We start from the raw sequence: 15,397 nt of genomic DNA, 5'->3' as shown, positions 1-15,397 counted from the left end.
CATGCGCCACCAACATTTCAGGATGAGGCATTTGTTCATAAGGGAAGTGTTCAGGATGCCTAGCCCACCCAGATTCTTAGGCCTGCGCATGATATTCCACTTAACCATCCTTTGTTTCTCTTATTATCGGTGGTGTTCCAGTAAAACCAACTCCTATGCTTATCGAAGCCTACATGAGTGCCTTCAGGCAACCGGTAGAAGCCCATGAGAAACATAGGCAGAGAAGATAAGCAGGTTGATAAGACAGACCCGACCCGCAGTAAAGTTGTAACGTCCCCTCCAAGGTGTCACCCTATTCCCAACCTTATAGACAGAGATACTTGAAGTCTTTGGACAAAAGTTTGTAAGGGGAAATGGGCATCCCGAGATATTTGAAGGGGAAAGAGCCGAGAGAGCGGTTAAGGAGGGAAGCAACCCGCCTAGCCTCCTCCTCTAGAGCACCCAGAACCAGCACCTCGCTTTTAGAGAAGTTAATCTTAAGCCCAGACATTTCCTCAAAGCAAAGCAGGAGGAACTTTAGGTTAGCTAAGCATTGGTCCGAATTTTCCACAAAAATAATAGTATCATCCACATATTGTAAGTGGGTCACGCTGGAGGGAATGAGGTGAGACGCGACAAGGAGGATATGCCGGGCCGCCGCCGCCCGGTTCAAGATACAGGAAAAGGCATCGGCTACAAAGTTGAAGAGCAGGGGAGAGGCCGGGTCACCCTGGAGAATGCCACGACCATTTTTGAAATAGGGATTGACAACCCCATTCATCGAGACCGCTGCGTGACCCCCACAAACCAACAGCATAACCCGATGAAGACTAACTTATGTGAAGGCACTCATGCAAATGTGAAGACCTAACTTATGCTTGGATGTTTTCATGGCTGAAGCCATGAGATTCGGACTGAATCTAGCAGACTGCTGGTTGCAACAGGCTGGTTATCAACTCGTTGGATAATGTTGATACGATCAGTATGATGCAAGATGCTTTGCTGGCGCCGTGGCTGCAATTTTTGAAGATTGTTCACATGTCAATTGTTCAAATGTTGCAGCGCATGATTTAGCTAGAAGAGCAAGATAGACACCGCCCCCGCGTGCGCGTTATCATTTATGTAACCTTGGTGACCAATGAATAAAGAGAGGGATTTTAGGTGTCAAAAGAAGAAGAAGAAACATCCAAGGAGTGTGCGCTCAACTCTTCTGATCACGCATTCGCGCATCGGGGGAAGTTAAATAGTTGCAGAATTATTCATGCTCGTGCACGATGAAATATTGAAATTAAAAAAAATGGGGATCACCGACTAGTCCCCCGTGTCCAGTTAGCAAGCATGTCCGCGAACATCAGCCTTGCTTATCTGCAGGTGCAGGGTCCAGCTCCTGAAGCACGGCCATCAGCTTCGGGTCCCGGAAATCCTCGATCAGTAGGCTCGCCCCCGCGTCCCTCAGCACCTTCTCCGGGTTCCCGGTGGTCAGGCCCACCACGGCCACGCCGGCGGCGACGCCGGCCCGGATCCCGGACGCGGAGTCCTGAGAAACCAAATGAACAGAAACATCACGATCAGCAAACCAAGATCGACGTGCATTCATCGACGTCGTGGCATGTGGGCAGTGGCGCATGAACAGATGAACAGCGGATCTTGATTACCTCGAAGATGAACGTGTGATCGGGCGACGCGCCGATGAGATCGAGGGCCTTGAGGTACGGGTCCGGGGACGGCTTGGCCCGCTCGCACTCGCTCCCGATGACGAGCACCGGGAAGAAGCTGGTAAGGCCGAGGAGCGACAGCATGAGCTCCGCGTTCGCCCTCGGCGCGTTCGTCACCGCCGCCCGCTTCAGGTTGCGGCCTTCGATCCATGTGCACAGTTCCTGCAGGCCGTCCAGTCCCTTGAGCTCTCCTGCCGCTAACCTGCACGGTCTCTAAGCTTGAGGTTTCCAGTAAGAATCAGAGTGACAGAGCAAGAACAACACATGGGAATTTCGGGGCATTGTACTGAAATCTGCCTACTCTGTGCCTGTACCCATTCGGTGCCATATCTGAAACTGAATCATTCAGAGTGATCGATGCTTACTATGTCTCGATATTATTTATGCGACAGTGTGCACAGACCGTATGTACAACAAATAAATCATGCTGCAGTATGAAGGCAGGGTAATGTTGGTTACTTTCTGAACAGGGCTTCCTTGCGATCCATGAACTCCATGCCCTTGGCGTGCTCGAGCTCCGGGAACAGAGCACCGGCGAGGGCGTCGTTGTGCCACCCGCTGATGTTGGCGCTGTAGAACTCCTCGGTGATGGGGACTCCATTGTTGAAACCAACCTGCAGGGAGATTCGGTTCAGAGATCCGGCCGAATTAAGCAAGGGTACCTGGGGTCGGTCACAGGGTAGCTGCAGACCAGCCGCCGGCGACAGAGGAAAGGCGAGCGACGCAAAAGCAAAAGCGCGCACCTCCTGCAGCAGCTCGCGGAAGGCGAGGAAGTGGAAGGGATCCGAGTCGCAGAGGGTGCCGTCGATGTCGAACAGGATCGCCTCCAGCGGCGCCAGCTCCCGCAGATCCCTGCTCCACGCGGATTCAGGGTTTCAGACGGTCAAGAACCAACAACGCAAGCGAGCAAAACAGAGGATAGTTCATCCCAGGAAAGGAAACGGAAGCGGGCAGTGTAGCTGACCTGTCACCGGCGGCCGACATGTCCGGCGCTCCGGTGCCCCTCCGGTAGGCGCGCGCGGTGTGGTTCTTGTATCTGCTGGACCGGGCGCTGGTGATGCAAGGTGAGCGTGGTAGCGATGCAGTAGAGTGGTGGGCTGTAGGAGGGGGGGAGAGACGGGGCAGACGTGTGGCTGCGAACCGCGCGCGGAGGGGTAGTCCATGGGAATCTCGTGCTTTGATGCTGCCTCGCTGTTGCAACGGACGGACGATGTTGGTCGTCGGCAGTTTCCTCTGCTCCAGTCAGTCTGGCCGTGGGATTTCTTTTTCTTTTTGAGAGAATATTGGATTCCCGTTCCCGACAGGCGGAGAACAAGATGCGTAGCGTGGCCCTACTACGGAGTTGTACATGCTCGTCGCTCCTAGAGGACAGGAATTTTTTGTTTTTCTCTCCTCCCTGGCGGCTGGAATCCTAGCCGCCGCTAAGAGAGGCCATCTTTTAGCGCCGTTCTCCGCCGGCGAACTCGGTCGTCGGTGGTGGGGGGAGGGAGGGGGTCGCCGGATCCACGCGTGTGGATCATTTTTACTACCTTGTAGTCTAGGTTTCTGTTACGCAATATCGCGTCTGCTAACACCAGCGTTTCTGACCCACTTGCGTCAGTAGGCCCAACCGGAGAGCAACATCGACTTTTGAAAGGTCTTGGGCCCTCTCCCCCCAAAAGGCTAGCCTGTTAGGAGGGGACACATCCGCCCTTATAAGTCGTGTTATGTCTCCCCCACAATCGATGTGGGACTAAACCCAACAGTCCCTCCCTCACACATCGGTCACCCATGGGCCCGCTAACACCAGCGTTTCGAGCCCACCAACCATGACCGACCACATGTAAGTCCACCGAGATTTATTCCGGGCACCTGGGCTCTGATACCACTTGTTAGAATAAATTCGAGGTGATGAAAAATATTCGTCAAGGTGGAGTTTGTTAGAATTATGTCGAATATTGTTGTTCAAGATAGGTTACAATTAGACTTGGTTTTGGACTCTGTGTAGACAGGGTAGAAGTTGTGTCCTAATAGAACACTTGTATCATAGGCCTCTCATATATATCGGGGTAGACACACGATATAACCTATGCCAACATAATAGCACAGGCACACGGGGGAGCTGGCGTGTGTGCCAGCGCCCGGGCGGCCAGGGGTGCGGTATTGTAGCGGTGTCATGGGGAGGAGCGCCCATAGTCAGGCCCCAGGGATGTAGCCATATCGGTGAACCTCGTTAACAAATTTCGTTGTCGTGCTCGTGTGATTGCTTGGTCCTCGGTAGATCAACTGTGCGCCTCGGATTTATTCTAACAGTTTTTAGGTTGTTCATCGTCTTTCTTCGATGGCGACGATGACGGCGCTGAATAAAGATTCTTCGCATCCTTCTTTGACGAGGCCATCCGTTCTATGGTTGGGGATGAATTTAAAAATAATTCTGTTCAGGCAAGGATGGCGTGGAGGCGGCGGCATCCTCGTGGTGGACTTGTGTCCTCGGGCTCCGCCGTTGCGACGACGTTTGCTCCAGCGTCGGCATGGAGCTTGGGAGGTAGTCCAGGAGCGGATGCAGATTGTGGTCTGCATCGACGACATCTGAAAGATGGAACGTGTACTGGGTTCGTGGTTCGTGGATGGCAGGTATGGTTTCCTCCTTCGGTGTCTTAGTCGTGGTGGGGTGCCAGATCTGGAGTTCGATGGCGTGTCCGGGGTGTTGCACCGGTCTGATCCGTTCAACGTCAATGGTTGCATTTTTGGTGAGCCGCCTTGGAGGTCCGCAAAGCTGCATATCAGCGATGGAGCCACGTCAAGCTCTTTTGAGGAGGTGATTCGTCATTCTTTCTTCGGTGGCTGCTGTGGTGGTGCCGGAGGCAGATGACGGGCGTTGGTATTAAGCTCAGAGATGTGCTGCTATCTTTTCAGTTTTATTATATCGGTTCTTACATGACTTGTGCTTTGTTATTTATGATATGAATGAGACACGTATTATCATGAAAAAAATAGAGGACAGGAATTTTTCGAACATGGTTCAACACCCACCGTTTGAACAGTAACTTCGGAAAAGATTACTGAATAATTTTAAAATATAATTCTTTCATAACAGCCATAGGCACGGGGTATGCTCTCTGTATAATGTTTCACCAAGGAATGGCATCCGTGGTAATTTGGAAAAAAATCAAACTTATATAAAATAACAGATCGAAAGTTTTTCAGAAAAAAAGAGATTGATAGTAACGTCTCAATTGTATTTTCTTCACTAAAAGAGTACCACGGGTGTTAATACTTCATATTACTTCACACGTGAGTAGAATGGTATACTAATTTTGATTAAAAAATGATACTTCAAAATTTCAGAATTTTTTTTCGAGTAGGTTTTTAAATTTACTATTCATATGGGTGTGCGGGGAACCATGCTCATCTTTGTATTCTACGCTCCCACCTCTCTTGGGATAAAACAATTCTACAAAATAGTGTGAGTTTCTTTCCTACTGGATAATTGTTTTTACATTCGAAGGAAAAACATTATTTTATATGAGATCTTCTTAATTTGTCTATTATTTTATTATTGAATGTCTAGATACATCCGTTTGAGCGATAATTAATATGAAATAGAGGTAGTAAATCAACAAGATATGGGATAGTTGAGCCGGTTTTCAAGGAATTCTGTGAGGAAAGATAGAGAAAAAATAAATTTTCAAGTTAAAACTAAATATAAATACAAGATTAAAATTAAGGCAAATTCTAAAATCCGAATGAACGGAGTATTGCAACAGATATGAACAATCTCGTAAATGTTCGATCCGGCTTTCCCCGCTCACGATCCGCCAAACGAATCAAATGCGCCCAGAATCAGGATTGTTCTTCTCCCGTGATTTAAGGATGGTTTCAATTATCATTAAAGCAGACATATTTTTTCTTGCGAATTAAGGACGGTTTTTATTTCTCATTAATACAAAAAAAATCCCCTGATTTGACGGTTTTCAATTCTCATTTAAGGAGAAAGATACATGCCTGACTTTTTTTTTCTTTTAAGGACAGAGAGAAGGTACTCCCACCCTGTTTCCTGGCATGAATAAAGGAATCAACCAATAAGAAACATGGGGCGTGTATGTTTTAATGACTTGAGACTACCTAGCACGACATGTAGTGCTCAGTTCATTACATGCAATGGTATTAATTACTCCCTCCATTACTAAATATTTGTCTTTCTAGAGATTTCAACAAGTGACTATATACGGAGCAAAATGAGTGAATCTACACTCTAAAATATGTCTATATATATACATCCGTATGTGGTAGTCCATTTAAAATCTTTAAAAAGACAAATATTTAGGAATAGAGGGAGTAGCAAATAAACATTAAATTCTCTCATTTTTCCCCTCTGCCACAACGAAAGATGACTTATGCACTGGGATGGAGGGATGCTTTTTTGCGGTAAAAGGATTGTCAAATGTGGGATTTGAACCCTCAACCACTCCATTGAGGATTGAGTAAGATAACCACTAGACTATCTAATCATTTGTGTGATTTGACTAATTGAGATCTAATTTATAGACATGTGAATCACACTGGAAAATCTGAGCATTGTATCGAAGAGAGGCTTGGTAAAAGAGATTTGTCGAGGGAAGTTGTGTAATGAGATCTTTATAGGTACGGTCAACAGACTAACGTGATTAGAGCTTATGCACCGTAGAGGTTTGGTATCTTTTTGTGTAAATATCTCTTCTATAACTTTTGTGTGAATAACATGGTAACTAACACTTCGCAAACCTGATAACTTATGTACCCTAGTCCTGGAAACTTTATCGGCGAGGGTGGGGGTGGGGGAGTTGTTGAAACATACCACAGTAAGTTTTGTGCAAATAACATGATAACTCATACATGGCAAACCTTATAACTTATGTACCCCGGTCCTGATAACTTTGTTGGCAGGGGTGGGGGTGGGGGTTGCTAAAACATACCACAATAACTTCTGTGCAAATAACATGATAACTCACACATCGCACACATGATAACTTATGTACCGCGATCCTGGTAACTTTGTCGGCGGGGGTAGGGGTGGGGGAGTTGTTGAAACATACCATGATAACTTCTGTGCACATAACATGATAACTCACATATCACAGACCTGATACGACTAGGGAGGGCTGATGACCCGATAATTTCTGTGTAAATATCATGGTAATGTACATGCACAGAGTTGATAACTCACATACAGATGCCATTGTAACTTTTCACCCGAGAATTTGTACCATCGAAAGTATATCTAGAGAGGGGGTGATTAGACTACTTGACCAAATAAAAACTTATCTTTTTCCCAATTTTAGTTGTAGACAACTTTTAGCAATTCTACATAGTCAAGCAACACCCTACACATGCAAGTCTAAGAGTTGAGCAGCGGAAAGTAAAGACTCTGCATATGAAAATAAACGAGAGATCGAAGATATCAAATGTAATGAAGACACGGTGATTTTTGGCATGGTTTCGATAAATGGTGCTATCGTACATCCACGTTGATGGAGACCTGAAGCCACGAAGGGTAACAGCTGCGCGAGTCCATGGAGGGCGCCACCCACGAAGGGTTCACGAAGAGCAACCTTGTCTATTCCACCGTGGCTTACGCCCACGAAGGACTAGCCTCACTCGTGGTATATCTTCACAAAGTAGGCGATCTCCTTGCCCTTACAAACTCCTTGGTTCAACTCCACATGATCTTGAAGGCTCCCAAGTGACACCTAATCAATCTAGGAGACACCACTCTTCAAAAGGTAATGGATGTTGTTGTTGATGATGAACACCTTGCTCTTGTGCTTCAAAAGATAGTCTTCTCAACACTCAATTAGTCTCTCACAGATTTGGCTTGGGGTAGGAGAAGGATAGGAGTGGGAAGCAACTTGGGAGGCTAGAAATCAAGGTCCAAATGGTTGGATTGGAACATCGTGACTCAACACAAGTGTAGGTGGTTCTCTCTCAGAAAATGGATATGGGAAGTGTAGTTTTGTCCTAGTTGCTCTCTCTGAGAGTGAGTGGTGGTGGAGGGGTATATATAGCCTTCACCAAAGATCCAATTGTTACAAACTTTAAGCACAACTCAGCGACACCGAAAAGAAATCTCGGTGAGACCAAATAGTGTAAAAGATTCAAACGTTAGGCTCATCGGTGAGACCAGATGAATCCACTCAGTGAGGCCGATATGTGATTACCTAAGAAGATTCCTCATCTCGGTAGTTCCAATAAGTTCATCTCGGTAATTCTGAAATGAATTCGACTGGGTACAAAAACTTGGTCACTGCACTTCGGTGGGACCGAACGCCATCTCGGTTGTATCGAGTTTCTAGGTTTGGCTTATGGCACTGTCTTAAGTAACTCAGTGGGTCCGGATGTGAGTGGTTCAGTGGAACCGAATTTGACTTAGGGTTTTGGACAGTTGGGATGTGGGAAAGTGGTTGAGGGTTTTTAGAGAAATATCTTGAAGCATTTGAGCAAATCACTAATGGTCAAAACCTCATCCCCTTTTAATAGTATTGGTGTTCCTATGGACTCAATGTGATCTTTGATCACTTCACCAAAAATGTAGTCTTGGAACTTTTGCCATGTGTATCCTTAGCATTATCAGGGGTCCACAATCACATGTCCTTGCATGCCAACATTGAACTTTCCTCAAATTATCTTCGAATGAACATTAGTTCAATGACATATATGTTGTTATTAATTACCAAAACCACCCGGGGATTAGTTGCACTTTCAGAACTTTTTTTGTTGAAAAACATACGCCCGGTAATTTCTGTTTAAATAGCATGGTAATGTATATATCTCAGACTTGATACCTTAAATACAAATACTGTGTTAACTTTTGACTTGAAAAAAAGGTTATTGAAAACATACCCCGGTAACTTTTGTGTAAATAGAATGGTAATATATGCACCGTCGACCTAATAACTTACGTACAAACACCATGGTAACTTTTGAACCGGGGGAAAAGTTTATGAAAAGATAGCCCAAAACCTTCCATGTAAATAGCATGGTTTTTTTACACATCGTAGAGTTGATAACTCGGGTACACAGACCATGCTAAATTTTTAACCAGGGGGAAAAGTTGTTGACAATATGCCCCAGTACCTTTTGTGTAAATAACATGGTAATATACGAATTGCGGACCTGTCTTACGCACAAACACCATGATTACTTCTGACTGAGACAATAAAATGTTCAAAACATATCACAGTAAATTTTGCACAATAGCATGGTAACATACGAACAACAAAGCTGATAACTCACACACAAACACCATGATGACTTTTGACCCGGAGCGTGTTTGAAAACATACCCCCCCCCCCCGATAACTTACGTGTAAATAGAATGTTACTATATACATCATATATCTGATAACTCACGCACAAACACTGCGGTAACTTTTGACCCGGGGGTGTGGGGGCAGGAAGTTGTTTGGAAACATACCCCCTTCCGACAACTTTTGTGTAAATAGCACGGTAATACACACACCGTAGACTTGATAACTCACATACTACTGTGGTAACTTTGACCCTGGGGGAAGGAAGTTGTTTGAAAACATACCCCTCGATAATTTATGTGTAAATAGTGGGGTAATATACGGACCGCAGGCGCGGTAACTCACACACAAACACCGTTGTAACTTTGTCTCAGGAAAAAGTTGTTGAAAATGTATCAGGTAACTCACGTGTAAATAGCATGATAATACACACACACACATCAGAGCTGATAACTTACTTAGACTAGGTCTGGTAACTAAGTGCATGCACTAGAGAAAGGTTGGAATACCATTTTTCATGCCTGGTAATTTTTATGAAAACAACTTGATTACTTATGTGTCACAGACGTTATAAGTTACGTAGCTTAGGCCTCGCTACTTTGTATACGAGAAAAAATCATCAGAACATACCAACATGAAATCTAGTTTTGAAGGTCTTATAATGATGAATTTTTATGTGAAAACGATTTTTCAACCAGACCAATGATTTGAGCTACAAAATTTTTTGAAGTTTCAAAATGAGAAAAAACTAGGATAACATCTGCGTTTTGTCCTCTAGTGCATGCATGCATGTGAATGCGGGGAGAAAGGTTGGAAGACAATTTTTCATGCCCCATAATTTATATGAAAACAGCTTGTTAACTTATGTGTTATAGACATAATAACTTATGTAGCCCAGCCTTGTTAATTTTTTACCTGAATTTTTTTTGTCGAAACATATCAACATGTGATCTAGTTTTGAAAATCTAGTCGCAACAATTTTTTTTGGAAAGTAGTTTTTTAATTGAACCGACGGTTTGAGCTACAAAATATTTTAAGTTTCACAATAGAAAGAATATTTTGCTGACATAATTTGTTTTGTCTTGTAGTTTGCATGTATGCATGGAATCACAAATAAATGTCAGCATGTCTTTCACCCCAGAACGCAATTAACAATTAAGAAAAAAAGAGAATTAGATGAGTGATTAGTACTCCATCCGTTCCATAATGTAACACTTTTTTGACACTAGCGTAGTGTGGTGTCAAAAAAACGTCTTACATTATAAAAAGGAAGAAATAGTTAGAAAGGAAGAGAAAGCCGCGTTCGGATCCGTAGTTAACTTCTGACTAGCACAGTCCTAAAATTCAAAGTGAACAGAAAAGAAAAGATCATTTTAAAAGATCCGCCGCCTCGCGGGTCATTAGATGCGGCACAATCTAGCGGTTGAACGTATTCCTCCACTTCGCAACAGAGGTCTTGTTGCAGAAACATTTACAACAGAAATTGTGTTGCATTTTTTTGCAACATAAATTGTGTTGCGGGACCTTTTCTGCAACATAGGTTGTGTTGCATTTTTTTTGCAACAAAGTTTTTGTCGTAGATATTTCTTACAACAGAGGTTTTGTTGTGAATTTTTTTTTTGTTGCTACAAAGCTGATGTTGCAAAAACTTGTCTAAGTTGTCGTTGTTGTTCGCCGACGTGGTTTGCAACATCGTTGTTGTTGCAAGATAAGATAAACATGTGTGAGTGTGCTTAAGGACGTGTGGATCAAGGACGATCCAACGGTCGCGCGGGTGGCGGAACTCTCCGCGCCATCAGCCGGCAGAGCATTAGCGTTTTCCAAAAAAGAAACGAAAGAGAAAAGAGGAAAATGATAACCCGAGTTGGGCTGGGCCAACACGCGCGTTGGGCTGCGCATTACGTCCACAGTTTGTTTTGACGCAACGGGCGGCCCCGAGCACGAGAGCAGAGGCCTCAACCCAACACGGCCCACGAACCGAGCGACCCCATCCGCACAATAATCTCGCGACCACGCGACGCACTCTCGCCCTCGCACGCGCCGGAATGGCGTCCACGCTCGCACCTCCTCGGTGGCATCACCCCCCACCGCCGTCGACCGGGACCAGCCGCGGCCGCCTCCTCCACCTCTCGCGCTTCGCTGTTCCCGCCCGCCGTGGTCAGCTCGGGCGGGCCTCGACGGTGTCCCCTCGCGCCTTCTTCGGCCGCGCCGACCTCGACGGCCTTCTGCAGCGCGCTTGGCGGGGCGCCAACGCGGGGGCCGAGCGCCTCTCCTTCGAGGCGCGACAGGCCGCGCAGCGCCTGGACGGGCGGTACTCGATCTCGCGCCGCGTGGCCGAGGCCGCGCGCGCGGCGCGGGAGCGAGCCGCTGAGATCGACGCCGAGCTCGGCGTCGGCCGGCGGTGGCGGTCCTTCTCCGTCGACTTCTCCCGCAGCTGGCCTAGGGTACAGATGCTCTCCACCATGCTATGACCTATTAGCGCCTAGCTGCTGGCTCAGTTTATGGCTAATTTGTGCTTTGGTGTGCAGTATCGGAGGGAGCTGAGTGACTTCCTGGCGACTCCTATCGGGAGAGCCTTGTCTGTGAGTTCACTGGCAGCTTGAAATCAATCCGTTATCCTGCGTACTCATTCACATACTTGCGTAGATCATCACCGTTTGGATTTTGCTAGTGATATATAAGCATGTTTTGCATCAATCAAATAGACCTATTGAGCTATACTAGTCTGTTCCTAAGTCCTGATCTAGTTTAGGAATAGTGGGTGAGTTGTTAGCTGAGGCTAATTTTGCAGAAAGAATTTGTTGTTTGCAGTCAAGGTCAATTAATTTACAGGCTTGAAGTGGTGTCTGACTGATTGTTGTGGTTACTTTGGTAGATCGTAAGTTAGTGTAGACAGGTTCCCGGTAGTTGATTGTTTCTCAGGTCTGATGCTTGAGCTTGGATGCCTAACACTAAGTTAACCATAGCATGATCATAAAATATCGAGGAAGCTAGGAGCGCAAAGGTGATTCGTGTGAAATAGCCACTTGAAGATCGCATTGGGACATGTGATGTTACAGTAACTACCTAAGTTACTCAAACTACCTCTCTCCTCATTAACTCAATGCGACATAAGCAAATTTTCTGAGTTGGACTCGATGTTACTGCTGAAGTTACTCCCATTGTGACTAGTCTTAGATATGGCTTCCTGCCTACACTCACACTATGTGTGTCCGCTGGATCAAGGAGCTTGCCACGAATGTCTACTTTTCCTGATGTGGTTGTACCGCCAATGTGTCTTGGATCTTTGTTTTTGACAGCTAATGGTGGTTATGGATCAAGATCTGTATTTTTCTTGTAATCTGCCTCTCTGTAATGGCTGCAATCCTGATGATTAATGAATTAATGAATGCTCCTCCTTGTTGATATCATTTGTGTATGTAAGAACAAACATAGGATGTAGGAACAAGAACATATGAAAAGAAGTGAGACTTATCACCCATGCATTCACAATTCATTTCTCTTGCTACATTTTTTATAATTGGGGGAACAGTCAATGCAAAATTTACCCATATACGGAGTTTTATTAGATACACCTTTACTTCAGCTGACTGGGTTGTGCCCACTTATATTTTTTAGGATCCAAGTTGTATAAATAGTTCTAACTTTGAGCACCTTCTCATACCCAAAATTTTCGACTTCAATATTATGCTGCAATAATAATATTCCATATTTGGATGCAGACACTTACTTTCGTGTGGCTTGCACTGTCGGGGTGGCTCTTCAGAATTTTCATTTTCAGTACATTCGTGCTACCATTTGCAGCCCCTCTTCTCCTTGGGACCTTTGCTAACAGGGTTGCTATTGAGGTAAATGACCATCTTTCTAAATTTAGTATTTCGTTCTCCACTTATTTAAATCACTTCAAAGGAAGTCTGCAGCAGTCCCTATGTGACTGGGTGTGGCTGACTGGCTGTTGTTGCTTTATACGTATGGTTTTCGTATTAATTGTTAGAACCTAAGCATTTTGTTCAATCCCTTTGAGCGTTTGTCTGTACAACGAAGCATTTCATCAGTTTAGACTTGGATCTATAGTTATATCTCACATCAGTGACTCAAATGTGGTCACCCTTGCATTGTAGAAGAGTAGTTCAACCTAGATGCAAATATGGTTGCTCTGTTTTTATGCAGCATACCACTTTAGCAGGCCGATCCTCATACGTGCATAACATTTGGGTTTATCATGTGTTATTTCGGGATGGTTGAAGGAATCCTCTGCAGTATCGCTGCTCGTCAATTTGTTCTTCTGCAGTAATCGGCTATAATACCAGCAGTCACTGACCTGGTAAGTTTTACTTCCAGGGATCGTGCCCAGCATGTAAAAGACGGTTCGTAGGTTACCGCAACCAGGTGATCCGGTGCATGAATTGCCAAAACATTGTGTGGCAGCCAAACAGCAGGTCCTCAGGAGGCGGTGGCGGTGGCGGTTCAAGAAGCTCAGGGCCTGATTACATCGACGTGGAGTTCGAGGAGAAGTGATGAACGCGCTGTTCTTGCAGTTTACACGGGCTAATCAGCGAGGAGGAGAGGGAATGAGAAGACAGTGTGCTCAGGCTGCGATTGGTGCGCCGTTTTGTATATGCGGCTGTGTTCGTTATTAGGTGTGTTGTTGTACATTATATGTGCCTGTTATTACAGATGGGCTGGCATGCGCAAACTCACTTCTGGCCTATGCAGTACTTGTTACATTTTGTGAGTGCAGTAGGGAGACTGTAATTTGTAGAGCATGCAAATGCCACTTCAGTAATGAATCTTGGAAAGCAAAAAAATAAATAAAACCCGTGCACATCTATCATTAAAAAATCACGATGGGTTCAGCTGAGTCCATCCTCTTGGATCCTCTTGGAAGTGAATGATGCCCTTGCTCGTCAAACATGAGATGGTTTATCCAGTCAATGCCGATGTCCGAGATGGGCTCGATGGCTTGATCTTCCCCCGTCCGCAGAGAAGACGCCGGCTCCCGGGCGTGTTCATCTGAGAATGGATTAGGGATCGTCAGCCACATGGTTTCTGAAGATGTGAAATGACCATAGCGGAATGCATTCTGTCCCCATTTTTTGAACAGGAAGATGTCGATTCTCACCGGAGATGGTGTTGAAGCAAGCCGGCGGAGGAGCGAGGAGGAAGTTGGACGCGACGTACAGGACCACTCCCTGCGCCACGGCCACCGCCAGGAACGCCGGAACGGCCACCGCCAGGAACGCCGGAACGGCCACCGCCCAGCGCCTCAGAGGACAGCAGCAGCAGCAAGGGTGACAGTGAGTGACAGGACTCATTTCTCGCGAGGAAGAAGCAACTGCGGCGGCGACAGATACTTGTTGGGGTGGTAGGTCGCGCCGATGTGGCAGAGCCACTGCTCCGGCACGTACGCCCACGCGATGTACGCGAGCGCGGTGGCGGACGCGGCAATGGACCCCACGAAGCCGTACGCCTCCGAGTGCCTGGTGCCGTGGCCTCTGGATGTGGCCGCATGCCTGGGGCTGCGCTGTCGCGCCGCCGGGGAGGACTCCGTCGAGCCCGCCGGTCGCATGGTTGGTTGGTGCTCACGCCGTGTGGAGACCGGAAAAACAGGGGAGCCGGGTCGGAGGAAGCCCGGGTCAGCATGACGGCCCATCTTGAGACTTAGAGCATCTCTAGCACAGACCCGTATAAATGGTCAAACCCGCAAAAATTTTGCGTTTTACAATTTTGGGCGAAAAAAGTGTCCAGAACAAAAACCGTAAAAGTGGTCCAACCCGTAAAATTTTTAAGGGCCACTGCAAATGCACACCCGAAATCCTTATCTTTGGAGGTTGGAAGGCCGAATTTAGGGGGCCCCGTATACCGGTCAAACCTCGTCGGAGCAAACACGCCGCCGCGGAGTTTGTCGGAATCCGCCCTAAACTCGCCGGAATTCATCACCGCACATCGAAAAAGGCCGCTAGACGCCGCAGTCGCTCGCCGCCGGTTCGAATTGGACGAGCTCGACGTCGTCGTGGCCTCCCATGACCTTAGCCTGGCCGCCGGAATCCTCCCGACGCGGCAGGCAAAGGGGCACGGCTCGCTTGGCAATAGAGCAAGGCGCGGACGACGGAGGCGATGGGGCATGGCCGGGAAGGCTGGACGCGGACGACGGAGACGACGGGGCGAGGCCGGCGAGGCTGGGCGCGACCGACGCGGTGATGGGGCGTGACCGGCAGGGACGGGGCGCGACCAATGGACGATGGGGCGCGGCTGACGGGCGACGGGGCATGGCCTGCGGCCGACGGGGTTGGGCGCGGCCGGCGTGGCCGGCTGGAGGAAGGGGCGGCAACGGCCGGACTGGAAGAAGGAGCTCTTCATTCCAGTTTTGCAGTTTGTTTTACAGTATCTGTTCGGCCGCGCTAGTTTTCGACCCGCAAACGCGAACTTTGTGAAACTG

At 47.0% G+C, this 15,397-nt stretch overlaps 1 protein-coding gene, 1 non-coding gene and 1 pseudogene across 2 annotated transcripts; 1 reads left to right on the top strand and 2 right to left on the bottom strand.

Annotated features, from left to right (window-relative positions):
- Positions 1–1,160: 1,160 nt before the first annotated feature.
- LOC109782811 (haloacid dehalogenase-like hydrolase domain-containing protein Sgpp) lies at positions 1,161–2,872 on the bottom strand (annotated as a pseudogene).
- An 8,076-nt stretch (positions 2,873–10,948) lies between these two features.
- On the top strand, positions 10,949–13,800 carry LOC109782812 (uncharacterized). Its single transcript, XM_020341424.4, has 4 exons — positions 10,949–11,402; positions 11,487–11,540; positions 12,681–12,806; positions 13,300–13,800. Exons 1-4 carry the CDS (start codon positions 11,004–11,006, stop codon positions 13,474–13,476), a joined length of 756 nt encoding a protein of 251 aa, XP_020197013.1. The 5' UTR covers positions 10,949–11,003; the 3' UTR covers positions 13,477–13,800.
- Positions 13,670–14,564, bottom strand: LOC109782803 (uncharacterized). The gene is made up of 2 exons (XR_012182379.1): positions 14,081–14,564; positions 13,670–13,971 (listed from the first exon to the last, which is right to left on the bottom strand). It is a non-coding gene; the product is annotated as an uncharacterized protein (transcript).
- Between the last annotated feature and the right edge of the window lie 833 nt (positions 14,565–15,397).

Source organism: Aegilops tauschii, chromosome 1 (genome assembly GCF_002575655.3).
Source record: "Aegilops tauschii subsp. strangulata cultivar AL8/78 chromosome 1, Aet v6.0, whole genome shotgun sequence".
Classification (NCBI taxonomy): Eukaryota; Viridiplantae; Streptophyta; class Magnoliopsida; order Poales; family Poaceae; genus Aegilops; species Aegilops tauschii.
The sequence above is the reverse complement of the archived record's forward strand: the minus strand, read 5'-3'. Positions and strand labels throughout refer to the sequence as shown.

Coding starts and splice junctions, on each gene's coding strand:
- LOC109782812 (XM_020341424.4), top strand. CDS start 11,004: ATGGCGTCCACGCTCGCACCTCCTCGGTGGCATCACCCCCCACCGCCG. Junction 11,403..11,486: donor TCTCCCGCAGCTGGCCTAGG/GTACAGATGCTC, acceptor TTTGGTGTGCAG/TATCGGAGGGAGCTGAGTGA. Junction 12,807..13,299: donor CTAACAGGGTTGCTATTGAG/GTAAATGACCAT, acceptor TTTTACTTCCAG/GGATCGTGCCCAGCATGTAA.